At 42.5% G+C, this 21,780-nt stretch overlaps 1 protein-coding gene across 1 annotated transcript in view; it reads right to left on the bottom strand.

Annotated features, from left to right (window-relative positions):
- The window catches only part of LOC134060138 (NACHT, LRR and PYD domains-containing protein 3-like), a 62,246-nt gene that overhangs the window by 24,692 nt on the left and 15,774 nt on the right, over positions 1 to 21,780 (bottom strand). Inside the window, exons 5-8 of the mRNA XM_062516750.1 lie at positions 9,594 to 9,789; positions 7,540 to 9,337; positions 6,939 to 7,112; positions 1,432 to 1,605 (exon numbers count right to left, since the gene is read on the bottom strand). Of these exons, the coding sequence (XP_062372734.1) occupies positions 1,432 to 1,605; positions 6,939 to 7,112; positions 7,540 to 9,337; positions 9,594 to 9,789 (2,342 nt within the window). The remainder of the gene's footprint in view (positions 1 to 1,431; positions 1,606 to 6,938; positions 7,113 to 7,539; positions 9,338 to 9,593; positions 9,790 to 21,780) is intronic.

Genomic DNA, 21,780 nt, shown 5'->3' with positions numbered 1-21,780 from the left:
GTCTTCTGATACTCACAGGGATTAAAGCAAAAAAAAATCCTGAGCCTGAACTTTTTTAGACTAGTGCATGCGACTCTATACGACACTATGTTGGTCGGAAACCGGTTTACTTTTTGGAGTGTTTGCACACGACACAGGCCATGTTTTTGATGTTGGACACCAAGAAAGGCCAATAGGTGGCAATAGTAGTCCAACACACTGCAATATGCTACAGTACATTTAGGATTTTTTATAATATCAAGTTTTGCTAATCTTTGTCTTTGACAGGTTACAAATTGACCTACAATCATAAGGTGTCATGTTGTAAGGATATGTGAAATTGAAAGGCAGCTAGGCATTTGAAGAATAAGCTTTAGTTGCAACCATTTAGTTAAGGTATTCAAAAAAGGACAATGATTCTCTTTTTAAAGAGTAATATACAGTGTTTCCCACAGATTAGAAGGCAATGTGTGGTGGTCGCCCCATGTCTGACTTTTTATCGCTTTGCTTTCATATAATGTGAATTTATTTATTATTTATTTAATGATTTTTTAAACAAGATGTAAAGCTTGTCTTTATTTGAAACACACACACACACATACACATGTATAATTATTTATAGGCTACATTCTGTATACTGACATTTCTGATATTCATAACAGCAAACTTTATGCAGCTTATAGCCTGCTATTCATATTACAACTCCACCTCTTAAATTCAGCTGTCTGATTGAAGCCTCAAAATATTGTAAACAAAGTAGCATAGTTGGCTAGTTTATCATACTCTAGCTGGTTGGACTGTTCAGTTTCCCCACGTGTGTTTAAGTTTCAAGGTAAGCTCATACTTTTTCTCCTTGGGACAGGCCCTTTAAATCTTGGAGTTGAAAAACATTGGTATTGAGATGGTCAGTCAACTTGAATGCAAGAGTTTTAATCAGATGTGTGCAGCATAGCCTACTAATGATGCTAACTGGATTTTACAATAATTCAGCTAGTCGTCTTCTGTGCGTCATTGCGTTCACGATTGTGAATGTTTTATTTGGATTAAATGTGCATGTCGAGGGGCGGGTGTCCATTAAGCGCGCACGAGAGCGGGCCAAGGATAATTAGTTTACTTCTATACTGTTTGGTAAAGTTGCACGCATACTCTGCAAAATTGCGGAAGAACTTATGTTTCCACCCGCAGCGTCAAGTGCATCAGTGCGACCATGCTTCCAGGGATGATCTCGTTGGTTTTCATGGAGACAGACGCAGTGTGCAAGAAAGGGAGTGCGTGTGTGTGTGTGTGTGTGTGTGTATAAGGGCGCGTGACGCGTGAGTGACAGAGAGGGAGAGCAGGGAAAGGAAATTCAGCTTAATGAATGCTGCGTGTTTTTCAATAGCGTTAACAAATAAATAAATAATATAAAAAAATTACGGCACGGTGCCGTTAAACTTTAATCCCTGTACTCACCGTAGTGTCTTCAGTTTACAGTTGGGATCCTCCAGAAGAGAAGAAAGATGCTTCACTCCTGAGTCTCCTGCTTTATTCTCACTCAGCTTCAGCTCTTTCATGTGTGAGGGGTTTGATCTCAGTGCTGATGCAAGAGCTCTGAGGCCTTCCTCTCCAATACTGCAGTCATCCAGGCTGTAGAGAGCAGTAGGAGAAAATCTTATCAGCCCATTGAGGCTACATGCCCACTAACTTATGCCCCGGTGTTCTTCCCACTTGTTCCCACCAGATTGCTGTTTAAAACATCACTACTTATTAGACCCACGCCCCCCCCCACACACACACCTACTGTACAATGATTAGACTCCCCCACATACACACACACACAAACACACACACACACACACTGTTGCGACTTTTTCACGTTGTGTCATGTGAGCGCAGGTCCAGCTGATTGACAGCTCTGATCAGGACTCCCGCGTGACGTCGTGATTGGAATCTGCGCATAAAAGCAGCGACCTGAACCTGAGTGCGGCCTGCTGTTGGGTGCGCGCGAGTGAAGCCAAAGACGAGACCATGCCACAGCAGCGCGCTAGTTCAAAGAATCATGCAAATAATATAGCCTTTTTCTTGTTTTCTCTTTTTTTGTAAATAAATCTTTTGAAGAGCATTTTTTCTTGTCCGCAATTGAATTCCACTACATTTTTGGTGCCGAAACCCGGGAAGAGGGAGGAAAGAGAAGCTCCGAAGAAGCTCCGAAGATTGGAAGTCTCCCTACTTTGACGAGGAAGTGGATTACCTGAGTGCAGACACGTGAGCACAGGTGCGGACAGGTGAGAACAGAACAATGGAGAAGATTGCAAGATGGAAGAAAATACGGGGCACGATTCGAACAGCGGTAACGAAGCTCACCCTAAAGATCAACGAAGAACTTCGCAAAGACGAACCCAATGTGACCTCTTTAGAAGAATGGAATGAGCAACTGAGTAGCAGAGAAACTTCGCTGACGGAACTGGATCGAGAAGTTGAATCCATCACTCCAATGGATGATTTAGATGAAGAGGTAAGCGGAGCCATTCATTATATGGACGAAATCAAAACAGCATATGTGCGCACACGAAGATATCTGGAAAAGCTGAAGGAAGACGCAAGTTCTGCTTCAGAGTCTTCAATCCAAGGAAATCGAATTCCAACGATGAAGTTGCCAAAGCTCACAATCGAAAACTTCTCTGGAGATATCAGCAAATGGCAAAACTTTTGGAGTCAATTCTCAGGGACAATACACAAGAATTCCCGTCTGAGTAAGTCCGATAAGTTTAATTACTTAAAGTCATTTCTCTCCGGTAACGCTGCAAAAGCGGTAGCAGGCCTTTCTCTAACAGAAGACAATTATGAGCATGCAATTCATATGCTTACCAGTCGATTTGGTCGAAAAGATCTAATAATTAATGCTCACATGAATAAACTACTCAGTCTGAGCCCTGTTAAAAGGGTGACGGATATTGTAGCACTGCGCAACCTGTGTGACGAATGTGAAGTGCAAGTGCGTAGTTTAGATACGATGGGTGTAGTTTCAAATTCATATGGAAGTCTACTTTGTCCGATTCTAATGAAGATGATGCCAGAAGAGATCACATTAGAATTCACACGTCAGTTGAAAGAAGACGAAGTTTTGAGTGTGAAAGCATTAATGGACTTTTTGCAAAAGGAAGTGGAAAGTAGAGAAAGAGCAAGTTCGTCGCAACGTCAGTCAAGCTATGCTTCAGAAAAGGACTCATTCAGAAGCCGAGAAAAGCCAACATCAGAACGAAAGAAAAGTTACGGCCCAACCTCAGCTACTTTTCATGTTGGTGCTAGAGAAGATCCACATTGCTTGTTCTGCAACGCAACCACGCACAAGTCTCGAGAATGCAACTATCTGAGTGTAGAATCCAGGAGGGACAAGTTGAGAAGACTAGGCCGGTGTTATGTGTGCTTAGGTGGCAGGCATATTGCACGCAATTGCAGAGCGCAAGTCACTTGTGAAAATTGCAACCGAAGACATTATAAAGTTGTATGCCCACAATCTGCATTTAGCGGAGGCCATGAAACCCACAAACCAGCAGAAGCACCAGATACACTAGTGTCAGTCTCCCCTGTGCAATCTACTCACAATCAGAACACAGTATTTCTGCAAACTGCGGTGGCCTGGATTGAAACTCCCATTCAAAATCAACTAGTGAGATGTTTATTTGATGGAGGGAGTCAACGAAGCTTTATTCAAGAAAACATATCCAGATCACTTAATTTGCCAGTCACAGGAGAAGAAACACTAATCCTGCATACATTTGGATCAGCCACTCCCAAAAGGATGAAATGCAGAAAAGTGAGAGTGCGCTTGAGAAACATTAAAACTGAGCAGAGTGTGACTTTGGAATTGTTGGAGACGCCTAATGTTTGTGCTACTAAGTTACAAATTGCAGATGCGAAGGTGAGACGAGCTTTGGAGACCAAAGGCCGACAGGTGGCAGATATCCCGATCCGAGGAATGGACATGGAAGAACTCGGAATCCTGATCGGTGGAGATTACTACTGGAAGATAGTGACGGGCCAAATGGAGCGCATGAGTGACACGTTGGTGGCAATCGAGAGTACGTTCGGATGGCTGTTGCAGGGGACAACGACGGTGCTGAACACCACGTTAGAAACACTGGACATCGGAGTGATGCACGTCAGTGAGGCTGAAGACATTTCAATGGATGATGAGGCAATGAAAAAGGTTCGACAAACGGTGACTCTCAAAGAAGGAAGGTATGAAGTCAGTTTGCCATGGAAAAGGGAACCCATTGAATTGGCATCGAATTTAGATGTTGCTAAACGCAGATTTAAAAGTCTGACAAAGACATTTAGCAGAGATGAGTCACTTTATGAACGATGTGATGCAGTGATTCAAGATCAATTGAATGAAGGAATAGTAGGCCTAGAAGAGAAGACTCACTGCTTTACCCCCACAGACAAGTCCTACAGATGTTCGAGGAGCGGACGCGCAATCCCCGACGAAGCGACTGAGATACCGTCAACGGATAATGGAATCCTTATGGACGCGTTGGAGGAACGAATATCTTCAGCTGAGATCAACCAATACAGGGAAGAGAAGTACTACTCCTACAGCGAAGGATGGAGATGTGTTAATTCACGAAGACCGAGTACCAAGACACTTGTGGAAGCTGGGAAGAATGACAGAATTGTTCAAAGGAAGATATGGTAGGCTAATGTACGATCTTGCTTAGTGAAAACATCGAATAACTTACTGAGAAGACCAGTTCAGTTATTGTATTGAATTATGATTAATGAACATTGTTCTCCGACCAAGTTCATTGGGCCGGAGCGTGTTGCGACTTTTTCACGTTGTGTCATGTGAGCGCAGGTCCAGCTGATTGACAGCTCTGATCAGGACTCCCGCGTGACGTCGTGATTGGAATCTGCGCATAAAAGCAGCGACCTGAACCTGAGTGCGGCCTGCTGTTGGGTGCGCGCGAGTGAAGCCAAAGACGAGACCATGCCACAGCAGCGCGCTAGTTCAAAGAATCATGCAAATAATATAGCCTTTTTCTTGTTTTCTCTTTTTTTGTAAATAAATCTTTTGAAGAGCATTTTTTCTTGTCCGCAATTGAATTCCACTACACACACACAGGACACATGCATCATACTGCAAAAAATAATCCACAGAACTGATCATTATGGAATACTGAAATGTCTTACCTGAGTGCTGTTTGCAACATCACTACTTATTAGACCCCCCCCCCCCCCCCCCCTCACTCCCCATACACTGGACACCAGGGGCGGAGTGGAACACTAAAATCCACCGGGAATATTCTGACCACACCGGCCCCCTACCCGCCGCCAGCCCACTGCCGGCCCAACCCACCCATGCCTTGAGCACGACCACCTTCCGTATATTATAAACACAAACAAAATGTTTGCTAAATGTAATATAGTCAATCTATGAAGGTCCAGGTCCAGACTTTCATGTTTCAGTTTTACGGGCATTTGCATGCAAAACAGGCAATACACCATTTTTACACTAAATTTCTTGGTTGGGAAATGTATGTCCACATATACTGTAATGTTCACATTCAAAAGCATTTTACATCTCTACCTTGCCCTCTCCTTGGCTTGGTCCTGCTCCTCTCACTGCTCCTGCACCTCTCACTGCTTCACTGCTCCTACACCTCCTACTGCACCTTTCACTGCTCTTCTCCCTGGGCCCATTGTTCTTACTCTTCCTCATCCAGACATTACAGTATTTGTCTTTTTATGTTTCTGTTTCCAAAAACATCACCTCCTCCTTTTACTGTGTAAGTGTAATGTATATTGTTCTTGAACTGATACCATTGCAGAAGCAGAGGTTACTAAGGTTTGGAATTGTTTTAACTATTGTGGGATGTCATGTGTTAACATCTGTAAAATAATAGAAAAACGATCCATCATTTTGTTGAGAGGTATAACTTGTTTGTTAAGAAAATGTAAGCATTGTGGAAATGTGTTCACTGCCTGCATATTCTTATTGTGCGAAAACGACATGAAATGTGTGAATGGTATGGCCACAATGTGTTTAGAGTTTTGAAAACGTGACAACTGTTTGGATAAACGCTATGTTAGTCACTGAAAAAAACTGTAAGCCATTGATTCGTTTGAAATGTAGGCTACATGAGTTAACTAGCTTGTGATATTTTCCGTCTAGCAAGTAGCTTAACGTAGTTGAGCTTTGCGTCAATGTTTTTCATTCTGTCAAATTTACCTGCACTCGTAATGGCCGTGGACTAGGCTACGGATAGCCTAAATCTGTTTTGAGCATTTAGATGCATGCTCCTCCAGCAGTCGCTTCTTCTTAATTCTGCCTTTTTCAGCCCCCTCTTTCTCTTTCCTCTTCTTGCCTTCCATATTAATCAAGCAAACACCTGCTCATCCGTTCACTATCAAAACGCTACTTTCACGAATAGGCCTACAGGCTAAGGGGCCATGCCATTAGAGGAGGGGGCGCTCATCTATCCCCCTACATTTCTGTAATAGACTTGACCTAGCAAACGTATTTGCCATTCCCAGGAGGCTTTACTGCTCTATTTTGAATTTATTTGTGACCAAAAGAGTTAAATAACACTTTTAATAATATGAAGAATTAAATGAAGACACCCAAGGCTACCCACAAATGCACTGATGGGAGAGAACTGAGATGAATAGGCCTGTAATTAATATGTAGGGTAACCATGACTAAGGTATATATTGCAACTAAATGGTTTAAATAGTGGTTGGTTCCCAGGCGTTAGCAATTGACGGTGAGCGATTGCAGGAAATAGAAGCACTTGTGAAAATATCTTATGATAACAAATGCTCTAGCGGCCGCTCAGGTACGTCTTGGGCCAGTTCAAAAGCAAAATCAGGCCGGCCGGCCTGGCGGGAAATGTCCCGAATCTTCCGATTACCACTCCGCCCCTGCTGGACACATAAAATGAAGCAACAGAACATTATGGAATACTGAAATGTCTTACCGGAGTGTCTCCAGTGCACAGTTTGGGCTACCCAGTCCACTACACAATTCTTGGACCCCAATATCTCCAATACTGTTGTCACTGAGGTCCAAATGTTTCAGTTTTGAAGACGCTTTAGTGAGGACAGATGCCAGACCTGCACAGCTCCTCTCAGTGAGCCCACAACTCTTGAGCCTGAAAGGAGACATAGAATGGAAACCATTTTTGTCTTGGTTTTCATGAATTAGGAGAGGTTGTGCATAACCAAAGAGCTGTCGTGAACATGAGGCATGGTCGTGCCCTCCTTCATATGAAAATCTTGAACTAGCCACTAAAACATTTAGAACAATTAAGAATTAGAAAGAATTAGAACAAAGCCTGCTTGTGATGTCAAATATCGCAAAGCCAATTCTATGTCTTCTTTAAGGGGAAAACATTCAACCAGTTAACAGACTCTCTAGAAAGGACTTTGATACCATAATTGCATTAGTGTTGTTGTGCTTCTGAATAATACTTAACATCACTTTAAATGTTATTACCACTCCCCCCACACACACACACTCACAAACACACACACACACACACACACATTTCTGCCCATAACTTTTGCTATCCTACTCACAGAGCCTTTTGGGATTCCTCCACTACTGGCTGCAGCCTTAGGAGACATTCATCAGACCTGCTGTACTTCTTCAAATCAAACATATCCAGCTTTTCTTCTGACGTCAGAAGCACAAACACAAGAGCTGACCACTGTGTGGATGAGAGTTTGGCTGCAGAAAGTGTCCCTGCACTCAGGAAGCTCTGGACCTCCTCCACTAAGGAGTGATCATTGACTTCATTCAGACAGTGGAAGAGGTTGAGAACTCTCTCTGATGATGGCATCTCCCTGATCTTTGTCTTTATGTAGCTGCCTATTTCCTCTTTGCTTTCATGTTGTACTTCCTTTATTAGGCCTTTCAAGAGTCTCTGGTTGGATTCCAGAGAGAGGCCAAGAAGGAACCGGAGGAACAGATCAAAGCGCCCATCTTCATGTTCCAATGCTTTGTCCACAGCACTCTTCTGTAGGGTGGTAATGGCTTTGCCCGTTGTTTGCCATTTCAGACGTTGAAACACTGTTCTGGGGGGTTGCTGTGGGGACATGAGATCTTTCCCCTCAGTTTTTAGCATCAGGATCACATACAAAGCTGCAAGGTACTCCTGGATGCTCAGATGCACAAAGCAGTACATCTTTTCCTGATGAAGGCCTGACTCTTCCTGAAAGATCTGGGTGCAGATGCCACAGTGTACTGCTGCCTCTTTGACATCAATACCACTCTCCCTCAGGTCGTCTTCATAAAAGATCAGGTTGCCCTTCTTCAGCTGCTCGTAGGCCATCTTTCCAAGAGCAAGGAGACTAGCCTGGTTCCACTGTGGATCTGTGTCATGAACTCCTTCAAACTTTAGACTCCTCTGCTTGGTTTGAAAAACAAGGAAATACGTGTACATCTCTGTCAAAGTCTTTGGAACTTGCTTACTTCCTTTAGTCTTAAAAATAAATTCAATAACATTAGCAGCAATCCAGCAAAACACTGGTATGTGGCACATAATGTGGAGGCTTCTTGATGATTCTATGTGAGTGATAACTTTGCTGGCAAGATTCTGATCACTGATCCTCTTCCTGAAGTACACCTCCTTCTGAGCGTCGCTGAACCCTTGTACTTCTGTGACCCGGTCGACACACTCAGGAGGGATTTGATTGGCTGCTGCTGGTCGAGAGGTGATCCAAAGGAGAGCAGAGTGAAGCAGATCACCCTTGATGAGATTTGTCAGCAGAACATCCAACGAAGCTACCTTTGTCACTTCTGTCAAAATGTCATTTTTCTGAAAGTCTAGTTGGAGTCGGCATTCATCCAGACCATCAAAGATGAACAACACTTTGTACTTCCCCTGGCTGGGAAAGGTTAACGGCTTAATTTCTGAGAAAAAGTGGTGAAGAAGATCCATCAAAGAGAGCTGTTTGACCTTCATGCGGTTGAGCTCCCTAAAAGGAAGTGGAAATATGAAGTGGATATCCTGGTTTTCGGTGCCCTCAGCCCAGTCCAGGATGTACTTCTGAACTGAGACAGTTTTGCCAATGCCAGCTACTCCCTTTGTGATGACACGTTGGATTGGTTTGTCTTGGCCAGGTAAGGGCTTAAAGATGTCTGTGCATTTGATTGGTGTCTCCTGTCCAGCTGGTCTCTTGGATTTGGACTCAATCTGCCTGACTTCATGCTCCTCATTTACTTTCCCACTTCCTCCCTCTTTGATGTAGACCTCTGTGTAGATCTTCTCCAGCAGAGCAGAGCTCCCTTGCTTGGGTATTCCTTCAAACACACTCTGGTACTTTTTCTTGAGATTTCTTTTCAGCTCAGTCTGCCACACTACACAAAGTTCAACTACAGAAAAGCATAAAACAAAATAATGTTAGCCAGCCACCAATACTAGACGAAATACAGTAGGTCCAATGTGTCTTTTACACCAATGTGCCTTTTAGTGCCTTATTGATGTTTAATTGCAAATGGAAATAATTATCTACTGAACAATGCATAACATGCAACACATCTGAAATGGGTGTTTTCTGTTTCTCTAATGTAGCTCTCTGATTTTATTCATCAAAATCATAGGAAATGCAAATAAAGGAAAATTTCTTACTTTCTTGCAGTTTGTCAGCAATATTATTCTGCTTCATGTCCCTCAGGAAGTGCAGTGCCATCTTGAGAGCCCCTTCTCTGGCATCACTCTCATCCTGCTCTTTACCCTCAAAGTGTTCTTGGTAATCTGGACTGACAATCTGCTTGAATCTCTTCAGCTCATTCTGCACAAAGGTGATGATCTTCTCCTCAAGCACCTGGTGTACAAATATCTGGTTATACTTTGTATTACAATACCCAGGTTTTCAACAAGACCATATTATTATTGTTGTTCTGCATTGTAACATCAAAAATGTGTATATCAGTGCTGCATGATATAGCTGCATACAAACCTGGAATATGTGACCTTCTCCTCAAGCTCCTGGGCCCGTATTCACAAAGAAGTTTAACACTAGAAGCGCCGCGCCCCGGTCATTTGACCGCTTTGACGACCTACTAGAAGCGCCGTGCTGGTGTGAACTACTTAAAGCGTGGCGAGGCGGTCAAAAGACCGCTGAGTCCTTAGACTGGGAGGCTGTTACTTACACAAAATGATCGCTAGATGGCGCTTCGTGCACGAATCAAATCGTTTGGTCATAAAGTTTGCACTAAGCCATGTATCATTCGTGTCAGACCGTGTTGTTGATAGTCTGTGGTTGTTTCATTATGACATACAGCACGTTCGAGTTATCTGTTCATTTATTTGTGTTGATTTGTGTTGTTTGAGGTAAAAACTCTGGAAGAGTTCTTGAACAAACCTTAAAGGTCCCCTTCCGCGAGAAACTGTTTAATACTTGTTTTTGTTGAAATACTATAGGTCTCCACGAGTTGTATTTGCATGCTGCACGTGAAAATTTTCCTCTACCCCCATTACCTGTATCAGGCAATGAAAGAAATCACAGAGAAAAACGAGCGAATGAGAAAACCCCAACGGTGTGATGTCACACCGAGAATTAGTATTCATGGCCTCGCCTCCCACTAGCTTGCTACGGTTCCGTACAGGGCTCGACATTAACGGTAGCCCAGTAGCCCCGGGCAACCAAATTATGACAATTGGCAACCAATTCCTCACTCCTGGTTGCCCCTGTGGCAACCACACCATTTCCCCATTTTTCCTGTAGTTTGATTATTATTTTATTTTTTTGGTATAATTATCAGTACATACACATACATTTCAGCATTTCACACATGTGGTGGGCAACGTAAACTTCATTTTCTGACTCGGGATGGCCCGGCAAATGAACGCAGCTGAGCTAATAGTAAACAAATTAAACTTTTTTCAAGTAGGCGATTGGTGTTGTACGGCCACCGATACTACAAACTAAAAATGTCACAATGCCTAATGTTAGCCTACTTTACGATACTTTTAAGAATGACCATGTTCTTCTGAAGTAGCCAAACATGCGTGTGCGCAAGGCAAGCACCCCCTCCGATAGAAGCCTGTGGCTGTGCGTCTTTTCCCCCTCACACGTATGCGCAGCAGTGCCATAAACAGCGAAACATGGCTGCTAGTTTAAGTGACGCTATTGTAACACATAATAATAGGCTAATATCAAGTTGATTTGCTCTCTTGCATCTCTCAAATTTGTGTTGCTAACCTGTCTAGGCTATGGGATTTAGGCAATTTAGGCCTATAGGTATACTTTTGGGTTTCAACGTCATTTAGAAGGCTACGCAACTTTTACATGTGGAGAGAGCTGCCATGCCGCTAGCTCAGGTCACGTATGTCATTCGTGTAGTGGTCACTAAATCATTAATGAACATTAGAAGACACTTATCTCTTCAATGATCCCAAAAAGATTGTCTTCGACTTATTATATTTTCAAACATTTATTTAATCTAATGATGAAAACAATGAATTGCACCTCCGATTGCATCTGTATGCGTTATGCGCAACTATTATTATTCACTAATGTAGACTGTGTAGGCTAATTACTCTCACCACGTATTTCTTAAAGTGACAGGCACTCAATTAGGCCTACTGTACACACAACCAATGTGTAGGCTACTCAATTAGCCCTACACACCACATTAAACATACTGACAATATGTATCCAAGACATTAAAGATATGACTTATTTTAGTGCACAGACAAAACTGAAATAACAGGCCTTTAATAATGGGGCAACCATTTTTTTGTATTTGGCAACCAAAACCTCATGCGTGGTTGCCCAGTTGGCAACCACTTTTAAAAGCTAATGTTGAGCCCTGGTTCCGTATCATTGGTCCGACATCCCATTACCCCGCGTTCACACTGTCTATGTCCGTCAACGGATCTCATTCACTTTGCATGGGGCGGACTCGAAATGCATTGAGGGTCCGTCCGTCGCTTCAGCTCCGTTGCCTCCGTCAAGAAAGTTGAGAAATGTTCAACTTTTCAGGCAGCGACGGATCCGTCAGCCAATCAGATCACGTGTATGCAAATACACATACGGCAGATCCAACCTCCGTGATCCGTTGACGGACGGAGACAGTGTGTACGCGGGGTTAGTCCGACATCTCATTAGTCCGAAAATGAACCATTGACCAGAGATCCCATTAGTCCGACATCCCATTGGTCCGAAAAAAAGAGGCCCATTGGTCCGACATCTCATTAGTCCAACCATACAATGAATATAAACAAATCCAGAATTTGGTCTATTTCCTAAAAACTCTGTCTGCCACTGTTTACAGTTAGACCGATGTGACGCTAGTTTGATTTCAATAGCAAAGATAGGCCTAGTGGAGTGGGTGGGTGCGTGACTGTCACGCAGGTGACCCAGGCTCGCATCCCGCGATGAACATCATCTAGCATTAGATGTGTTTATATTTTTGCAACATCGAAGCTAACGTGTTTCAGTCTTCTAAACTTTCACACCACAAAACCACAAATTAGCCTACATTCCAACATAGCTAAACGTAAGGACAATGAACTCTTACCTTTATGGTCTGGGCTACAAGTTATCCACAATGATTTCCATCGTGCATTCTTCTATGAGCTAGAAATAGAGTTTTGCCATATTCTTCTATCACACAGGTCTGACTAAATTCAAAGTTTCACTCCAGAAACATGTCGTTTTAATTTGGTTGTCCTGGCTTCCCAAAAATGTTGCACAACACACTGTCGCTGCCACATTGGTTTAGGTGCCATTTCTTAAATATTACATTGTTTAATTGCATATAATATCTTTGCATGCAGTTCTCATGTAATATCATTGTATGTATATGTACTTATTTGTATTTTTTATTAGCACACGCACCCGCGCACTTACCCGAATGCGCTAGGTGATGGGGCGGTCTGAAGAGGGTAGCAAGTCCGTGTGTGAGATTTTTAAACTGTGGCGCCAGTAGGCCTAGCCTAGTACTCAGTGCTGCGGCAACGAGTGTTTGTAAATGTAAATACGGAGGAAACGTATTTTCACATTAGTTAAACACTGTGCGCAGTTTGGACCGGTGCGTTATACCAAACAGAGGACGCACGAAGATAAAAAGCCTTCGCAGACTGCTGGTGCATTCACCAGATTTGGTGAGATCGATTGCTTTTCGGTTTTTTCATATTGCTTGGTCTAGCAGTGAGACAGCAATCGCATTTTCCCTTTTTTCTGAGCATTATATTTTTTGTTTGCTACATCCCGGGACGTTTTGTCGACAGCGGCCCTTTCGTTTTCCTGGATTGGATTATTGACTCTTGTGCGCGGTCCTGGCAAAATGCAGGACATCTTTCGTTTAGTTTGGACTTTTAGGTTTATTTTCGGGGCTGAATGAAAGGGGGAATTGCAACGCTTGGGATTGTTTGGGACATCTAATTGTGTGAGAATATAAAGCGCCGCTGTGCACGACCTGGGTTATTGTTTGGTGTGTGTCTTTCTTTACTGTTAAACCGAAGGAAGCGACATTGTTTCATTGTTATAGCCTAATCAAGAGACGCACTCAGATGTGTAGTCTACGTTGAACCTCATTCTCAGAATTATCTGTTTATTGCCATTCACATTTAGTCATTAAAAAAACCTTGTGCGTTTAATTAACACAGCCGAAGGTAAACGGATAGGCTTCCACCTGTTGTTAGACACACGATGCTGCAAAAAAAGACGTCTCCTATTTTCCACGAATTTTGCATCTTTCAGTTTCAAGTCATCCATGCATCATACTGTGTATGGTCGGACTAATGGGACGTCGGACCAATGGTTCTCTTTTTTTCGGACTAATGAGATGTCGGACTAATGGGATCTCTATTGAATGGTTCATTTTCGGACGAATGGGATGTCGGACTAATGGGATGTCGGACCAATGGTTCGTCCCCCTTGCTACCGCCCACCGGCAGACAGGAAGTACCAGGGCAGGAAGTTCGTAGCAGATCTCATTTCTGCAGCTCAGCGAACAGCGACCATAGACATAGTGATGGCGACCGTTTTAGACAGCGACTTGCTATGGCTTCGGAACAACTTCGTTCTTGTTTTATGTGCGGCAATAAAACATTGACATTACATGCATTGCCTGAGAAAGAAGATCTGACGAACAACTGGTTGGGTTTTATTTTTGGAACACCACCTGTAACGCTGACTTTTCCAACTTCGGTGCATACAGCATCGGTTTTGCGTCAAGGCTGGTTTTAAAACCTGGATCTGTGCCATCACGACGATCGAGCACTAGCTCATAGGTGGTAAGTAAAAACTTTTCTATCTAGGATGTCTGTCACAAACTAGCATATTGTACACGTTAGCATGCACGACATGGGCACAAGCTAGGTACACTGTTGAACCTACAAACCTCTTAACATAAGCTACGCGTAAAACAACAGATAATTTTAGCAACAATGTTCAACTTAGTCTTATAGTGCATGAGTATTAATCTAGTCTAAACAGCCCAAATGAAAAACCCAATACACGTGAACCAGTAGGGCTAGCAGGCTAAGCTACAAGAGGCTTGTTATTGAAGCTTTCCGTTCGTGTTGCATCTGCTTAACAATGTTCAACGATCAGCATTGTGCCAGCTAAACTGGGAAATGAAGAACTCAATACCCTTGCACTTAGGGCTAAGATACACCAGGCACATTACTGAAGCTTTCCATTCGTGTTGCATCTGCTGCAACAAATAGCTTCGTTGTAATTTATGTCTTCTTGTCATTATTACAGCCTTGTAAGGTTGTTTGATTACTTGCTTACAGTGATTTTATGTCTTCCAGAGCACAACACAGACTTTGATGACATCCCCCATTCATGCCAGCAGTCAAACAGACCTACCTAGATGTTCGTGTCGGGCTACACAGCTTTCCATGGGTACATTAGCTCCTCACGTCAGAAGCAAGGTTTGTGATCTAACTCGTCAATGTTTGGGAAAGTGTATTGCTTTACAAATAGAATTGATATTCCTGAATGTCTTCTTGTGCATGTACAACTTACATCATACACCTTACCACAGTCACTGTCTCCATTGTGCCATTATGGTTTTGTGTGAAATAATGACTGTCCTGTGCAATATCAATTGTGACTTGAAAGTATAACACCTTTACTTTAGGTACCCAGACAGAATCCGCCATGACAAGCAAAAGTACTGCCACTAGATGCACCATGGGGGCCTGCTACCTCTTCGCCCATCAAGTCTGTCCATCCAAGGCCAGCTAACAGACCTAGGGTTGATGATGAAGAGGATGATGATGAAAGTGACATCTCCACAATCATACCAGAACCCCTGACTCCACCTATGATTTAGCTCGGTCGATTAGCACTTTAACTGAAGCATCACAGCCTACATATGTGTTTTGGGCTATAATTAAATCTAAATGACAATGTTTATTGACAAACATCTTTGTGTTATTGTTTTGCTTGTTAAACTAACATTGTGGATGTCTATAATGCCATTTGTCTCATAGTGATAGCCCCAGCACCAGCTCACAAAGGATCTGTAGGCCAGATGTCTGCATTGCCTGGCAGAAAGAGCACATTGTAAATAATGTATATAGTTTGGATGTTATTTTTTTGTGTTTTGTATTATACTTAAAATATACTGTGTGTAAAAAAATAAAGCAATTTGATGAAAAAGGACCTGTTTTGTATATTGGCGTTAGGAGCATCATCAGAGACTCCCCCTTTTAGGCTAAAGATGGATTATCTTACCTTATTCTGTCTCGCAGGGGGCCTAGTCAACTATAAATGTTGAGTGCATTTTGAAGGGAGTATGTTAAGGCAGACTGGGTGAAGGGTCATACAGGCAACGGGGGTATCGATATCGTTCATTCTTCTTACCACCTGAGCGGTCACACGTGAATGAAAACAACATTTAACCTTTACCAACAAACTTGATTCAACCAAAGCCATACCATAATTCTCATTACCGGAGAAGTCTCCTTGCTATTCCCGCAAGTGCACCTAGCAATAGGTAGGTAAGTGTTTTTGTTTAGATCATTGTTATGATCAAATGATCTTTGATTGTGTTGGTATCCAGGAATTCAAGCCGTAACCATCATAGGATTAGCAAGCAACGTCAGTGGCTAAATTGCTTTAGCAGGGTGCTAACCTTTTGTTGTGAAGTAAAATATCTACCTGGGGGGTATTCCATCAACCTCGCTAAACAAGGCGGCGCTCAACAGAAATAGCCTGGCTTGAACTAGTCAAAGATCCTTAAGGCGTAGCAAGATACGTCGTCATAGTTCATGTCTATGGGCGCAAAACGGGGATCACTTCCTCTGCATAAAGAGGCGCGTCATTGCGTGTCAGACGTATTCATGGGTTTCATCAGGTCCCTTTCCACAGGTGTAGAAAATCAAGCACTCGATTATCAATGCTTGATGATGTTCCAAAATAATCTTGCTGCTCTTTCAAGCCCTCTACATTTATTAGTTCTAATATGGAAGTAACACACACAAAGCATACATTTCAAGGAATTGAATAAAAACATCAATGGAATAATGGAAATATGTCGCTGCTCTCATTAAGTTACCCCAGCGCCATCTGATCGTCGTTAGCACAAATCAGGATTTGGTTCAGCTGGCTGGCTAATGTGTTGTCAAGGTAGAGCGTACGTAGCAACCGGCCAATAAGCAGAATAAACAAGAGGGGCACACCTGATATAAAGTCGATTTTCTCCAGACGGGAATGCTCAAAAATGCTAAAAAGGTACCTGAAGTGGTCAGAAGGGGTTGAGGGTCATGAAACCGTGCCCAAAATTCACATTCCTAACTCTAGAGAATGGAGATTTTAGCATATAGTTGAAATTCTGATCTATGTCCATAGACTTCAATGGAACAGTTGCTGCCTCTGCTCTGCATAAAGGGGGATTTTGACCCCCCCTCTTGCGATTCGGGTTCCAGGAAGTGGCTTCTCATGAAGTATCTTGCTCCGCCCTTAATTATCTTTGAACTAGTGCAGACTTCCACTTGAAGCTAAAGCCGTTCCATTAACGCAAGTTAGCTGCATCTTGCCCTCGTTTATTCAAACGAGGCTAAAATCAGCTTCATGTATGCTCGTGCACGAGGTAGAAAAGTAGACCAAAACCATAGATTGACGAAAAGAGGATACATGTCGTAAAATTAAAGCAAACTAGAAGATTTCAGTTCGATTTACAAGCGCCATCTACAGGATTTTCATCGGAAGTAATCAATTTGAACACGAGAGAAAAAAAAATAGATAATTGCCTAAAAAGGAGAATAACGAAATCGTAGGCCTACTGTAAATCGCTAAACAGTAATTATGATGGTTTGAATTGGGACTTTGATTGTCTTCACTCTGAACAAAACGAGTGAATAAGTAGGCTATTTAAACAACTTTGGCAGCTATTCAACATTAAAGATAACCTACGTTTGTAGGCTAGATTAAAATGGTTCACACTAAAATATTTCTTCGGTGGTCCTAAAATAAATTAGTATTGTCCTGGGAGTATTGGGAGAAAACCTATTGTCTCCCATAAGTCTGCCAAAGTGTTTGTGAAATATAATTATCTGAAATGCAATATTGCCTTTCAATATGTCATTTCATATTTAATTTGTGTAATACAGTTGGTTTGATATCCGAACTATAGGCCTAATCAAGACTATATGAAGCGGTTTTAATTATTATAGCCTTTACAGAATTAGGCTGTAGGCTGGCTTGCCTCATCGTATAGCCCATGACAGCCTGCCTGTCACTGAACAACCTACTGTAGGCCTACATGACTCTTTATCAATAGTAGTGACGCTCCGATCGATCGGCCGCCGATCATGATCGGCCGATATTGGCTAAAAATGGCTTGATCGGTGAAGCTCAAAAGCGCCGATCAAAAAAGCCGATCATGTGACCTACAGTAAATTACTTGCGTGACATTTTTTCACCTGCAGGCGCAGCGCACAGGCACACAACAGCCTAGAGTAGAGAGGAGCTTGCAGTGGCAAACATGAGTAGGCTAAAGGTTCAGTGTAAAATTAACCATATGCAATGTATGTCGTGCTGAAATCCCTCGAGGTGGAAGCCACCAAAGACGTTTTAACACCACTGACGGACAACTGAATATGTCGGGTATGAGAAACTAAACCAGCCAACTTCCCCATCCTTCAATCAGCCGACTGTAGGCCTAGGCTACTAACGATAGGGATGATAAGATGGAAAGGCATTACGTTCAGAATTAATTTGCCTCCTCGAACAACCTCTATTTCGTTGTGGAGGATAAAGCCCAGTTACGATTTTGCAAATATCTGTAGCCTAAAAGATTTTTGAAAGACAGTCAGACTCTCACATCTAAAGACAAATCATAGAGTTTTAAGTCACAAACTAGTCACAGACTATGCAGACATGCGATAATATCAGACATGTTTGATATTGTTGTAACGGCAGAATTAGAAAAAGACTCCGACTGGCTTACAACCGCTTGCAATTAACACCTTACATTAAACGAGTACACGGGAGCGCGCCGCACCATGATTTCTGTCCCGACTTTGGATATTTATTCATCGACTGTGAAAACATGGCAATATCGCGCAATGTAAGTCGGCCCTAACCTGCCTTGATCCACGATATTACCCCGCAGGCATAAAATACTAGCCTAATGTGTATCTCCCCGCGTTACCAAACCACATTGACAAGCTGAAGAATAGGCATATTAGCTTCCCAAGCGCAGACGCCTGTCCAATGTCCCTGCTAGCTTAACAGCGCACTTTATTGACTCAAACTGGTGGCATTTAACGGCATGTTTCAGTCATGGGGGATTCCAAGATAAAAAAAGACTTGCAATTTATTGCTGACAGTAGCTTACATTATTTCTTTTTTGGGGGATTTGGAACAGAGAAAAGGCCATAGTTTTGCACTTTGAGGCAGTAGGTTTTGATGTAACACGTTTTTCATTTAATGTAGTCAGTCTATTTAGAAGCTATACTTTTCAAGTAGCCTAGGCAATGTAATTTGGTCCCATCCCATTTAGGTGATCTGTGTGTTGGTCTGCCTGACCCCCTCCTTGTATGAAATAATTTTATGTCTCGCTGCATATTTGGAAAAGATGGCCAAAGTTATTTCATTTTCTAAATACAAATCGATAAATGGTGGTTCTTCAACATCTTGACTAGCCTATAGGCCTACTGTCTTTTATGCCACTTACATTAATTCATAGTTAGTTTAATTTCTACAAATGATGCAAACTCTGCTAGACTATTGTTAAAAGACTCTCATTCCCCTGCCATTCTGTGATCGGCATGATTTTGATGATCGGTAATCGGTGATCGGCCCCAAAAATGCTGATCGGAGCATCTCTAATCAATAGTGATGCCTTTCATTAAAGAGTATAACTAAACATGGCAATATTAATGTGTTAACATAGCCTTTGTAAATCATTGCATGGGAACCGAACCCGAGAACACGCAAAACATAACTCGGATGATATCCTGTCACGCTGCGCATGACACCACGAACGACGTACTTTGTGTGAAGCCGCAACATTCCTGGGACCACACACAGATCAAGTTCAAACAATGTAAGTTGCATAATTTTCAAAAATTCTTTGAAACTAGCGAATAGGTCAATGCTTGCAACACTGTAGGAAAAAAGTTTCTCCTTCTATTTTTTAAGTTGTAGGCTACAGGTGACGAAAGCACAGGTTGACGGAACCAACTTTTGGGACTCGTTTTCCGACTGGTGGGTTTTTTTTGCAACACAGATAAATTTAGCTCGGCAGTTAGCCTGCCACCGACCAGGTTAGTTCAGAAGCATATGTTACCCCAGCAACTCAGCTGAGATTCCTGTTAGCGGGAGTAATGGAACCGAAATCTCTCTAAAATTAGCGAGGCTTATAGAAATGAGCCAGGTTTAGCCTTAACACTAGAAGCGCCAAGCGCCGGTCATTTGACCGCTGACGCGTATTCCTAGAAGCGCCGTGTGGGTTTGACCTAGATATACCTAGAACTGCCGGGCTGCGGTCATTTGACCGCAGCGATTACAAAAAAAAAAAAATCTTTTCACTCGATTAAATTCCAGGACCCTACCTTCACGACTTTTCCTAAATACGCCTGTTTTGTCACCCAGAATTTTTACATGATCGAAAGCACACCGGTACAAGCTAGTTTAGAGCTATTTTGCGCTCATTATGTGACAACACTATGTTGTCTCGCGTTCGGCCATGTTTGTCCAGGCTGCTATTCTCTTTTCTCACAGCAGATGTCGCAAGGGTTTCCTGACAGTCGGGCATGAGAATAATATTTTACCATAAAACATATAGTTTATATATGTGCGATATGTATTATACATGTGATTTATTTTAATAACTATTTTTCATTTACATGGCATAGTCTATGGAGGCGATTTACAGTGGTAAAATGCGAGTTTGTTTTGAAAACGTTGCGACGTTCTATTAGGCAGGCCTACATGTGTAAACAATATTTTCAGCTGAAATTCGTCCATCGTAGCCTATTTATGTACGTAGGGCGCGTATGCCTACGTACATTCATAGTTGTATATCTTATCTTCTATTTGTATGGAGTGAGATAGCTGTCAATATATTCGTGTCATAGATTTGATGCACGTTCGTATTTGTCTGTAGTCGTGCATACAATAAATATGTGTGAGTTCTCAAATTAGTCCAGTCGTGCATAAAATATATTGTGTGTATTTTATCCATCAGAATACGGATGGGAAAAAAATACGAATTCAAAAATTACAAGTAGGCCTACGAAATCAAACTTTACAGGTAGGCTTTCATTTCTGAGTAGGCTACGACTTCGCACAAGTGACTGAACTGTCAAAATACATCGCCACACAACCACTCTCATTGTCGTTGGTGGATGTAAAGAGCAACACCAACACGGCCCTTTTTTATACTCCAGATTTTGCTGAGAGCATGACTGAGACATTACTTGTTTGCTGGAGTGAGTGAGTTTCGTCGCAGGTACAATGAATCAGCAAGTGGCGCAGCGTTATCTTCCCCGCCTACGACGCTGAAGGCCCGGGTTCGCCTCCTGACAATAGCCTAATATTATAGCTCAGTGACTGAATTCATTGACCGTTTTTGAACGTCGACGTACAATTATTTTTTGTTAATGTTTTTTAATAACAAGCTCTCTGAAATTTGTTTACCATTAACGAAAAATAATTTCGCCAGCCAATAATTTTCTAAGCCAAAGTCGCCATCTGACAAACTTTGGCTAAGCCAGTTAGACTTTGCATCTAAAAATAATTATATCAGAGACACACGCGAAAAATAAACGCGAGCCTATAAACGATTCCCACTGGATACACCATATCAGTATTATGCTCGTTGCTACGATAGGCTACACAGGACTCAGTTGCATGTTCTGTAGACATGAAGTGGCAACTAAAGCCATTATCAGCCATGAAGCCAGCCGTTATTCTCAAAGCAAATGGCTTCGGGGTCTTTAGGCTAGGCTACATAACACAGTGTCCATTGCAAACAGCCTATTTGAAACCGATCATTCCCCCTCCCCCATACACGTCTAACCAGTTCACTGGGGGGGTGGGGGTCGTTTCGCTACGTGTGGATAAGATCTTAGGCTACAGACATCACTGTGGCATTGACAAATGCCTCCCCACCCCCACTCTGCCTCCTGCATGGCTGTAAGCTGGCTGTTTGTTGTTTACATGCAACTGGTGGAAGAATGCGCAATCATGTTTCATCGTATATGCGCGTTAGAATGTTCGAATTCGCCAGCATGCGTGTAGGCTAGTTGTGTGAATAGAAAAGAATAGAATACTTTATTGATGCCTTGCTCAAACGTACTTCTGCCATAACCTACATAGGTCGGGAATCGAACCAGCAACTCT

Source organism: Sardina pilchardus, chromosome 16 (assembly GCF_963854185.1).
Source record: "Sardina pilchardus chromosome 16, fSarPil1.1, whole genome shotgun sequence".
Classification (NCBI taxonomy): Eukaryota; Metazoa; Chordata; class Actinopteri; order Clupeiformes; family Clupeidae; genus Sardina; species Sardina pilchardus.
This window is presented reverse-complemented; position numbering and strand designations above follow the sequence as displayed.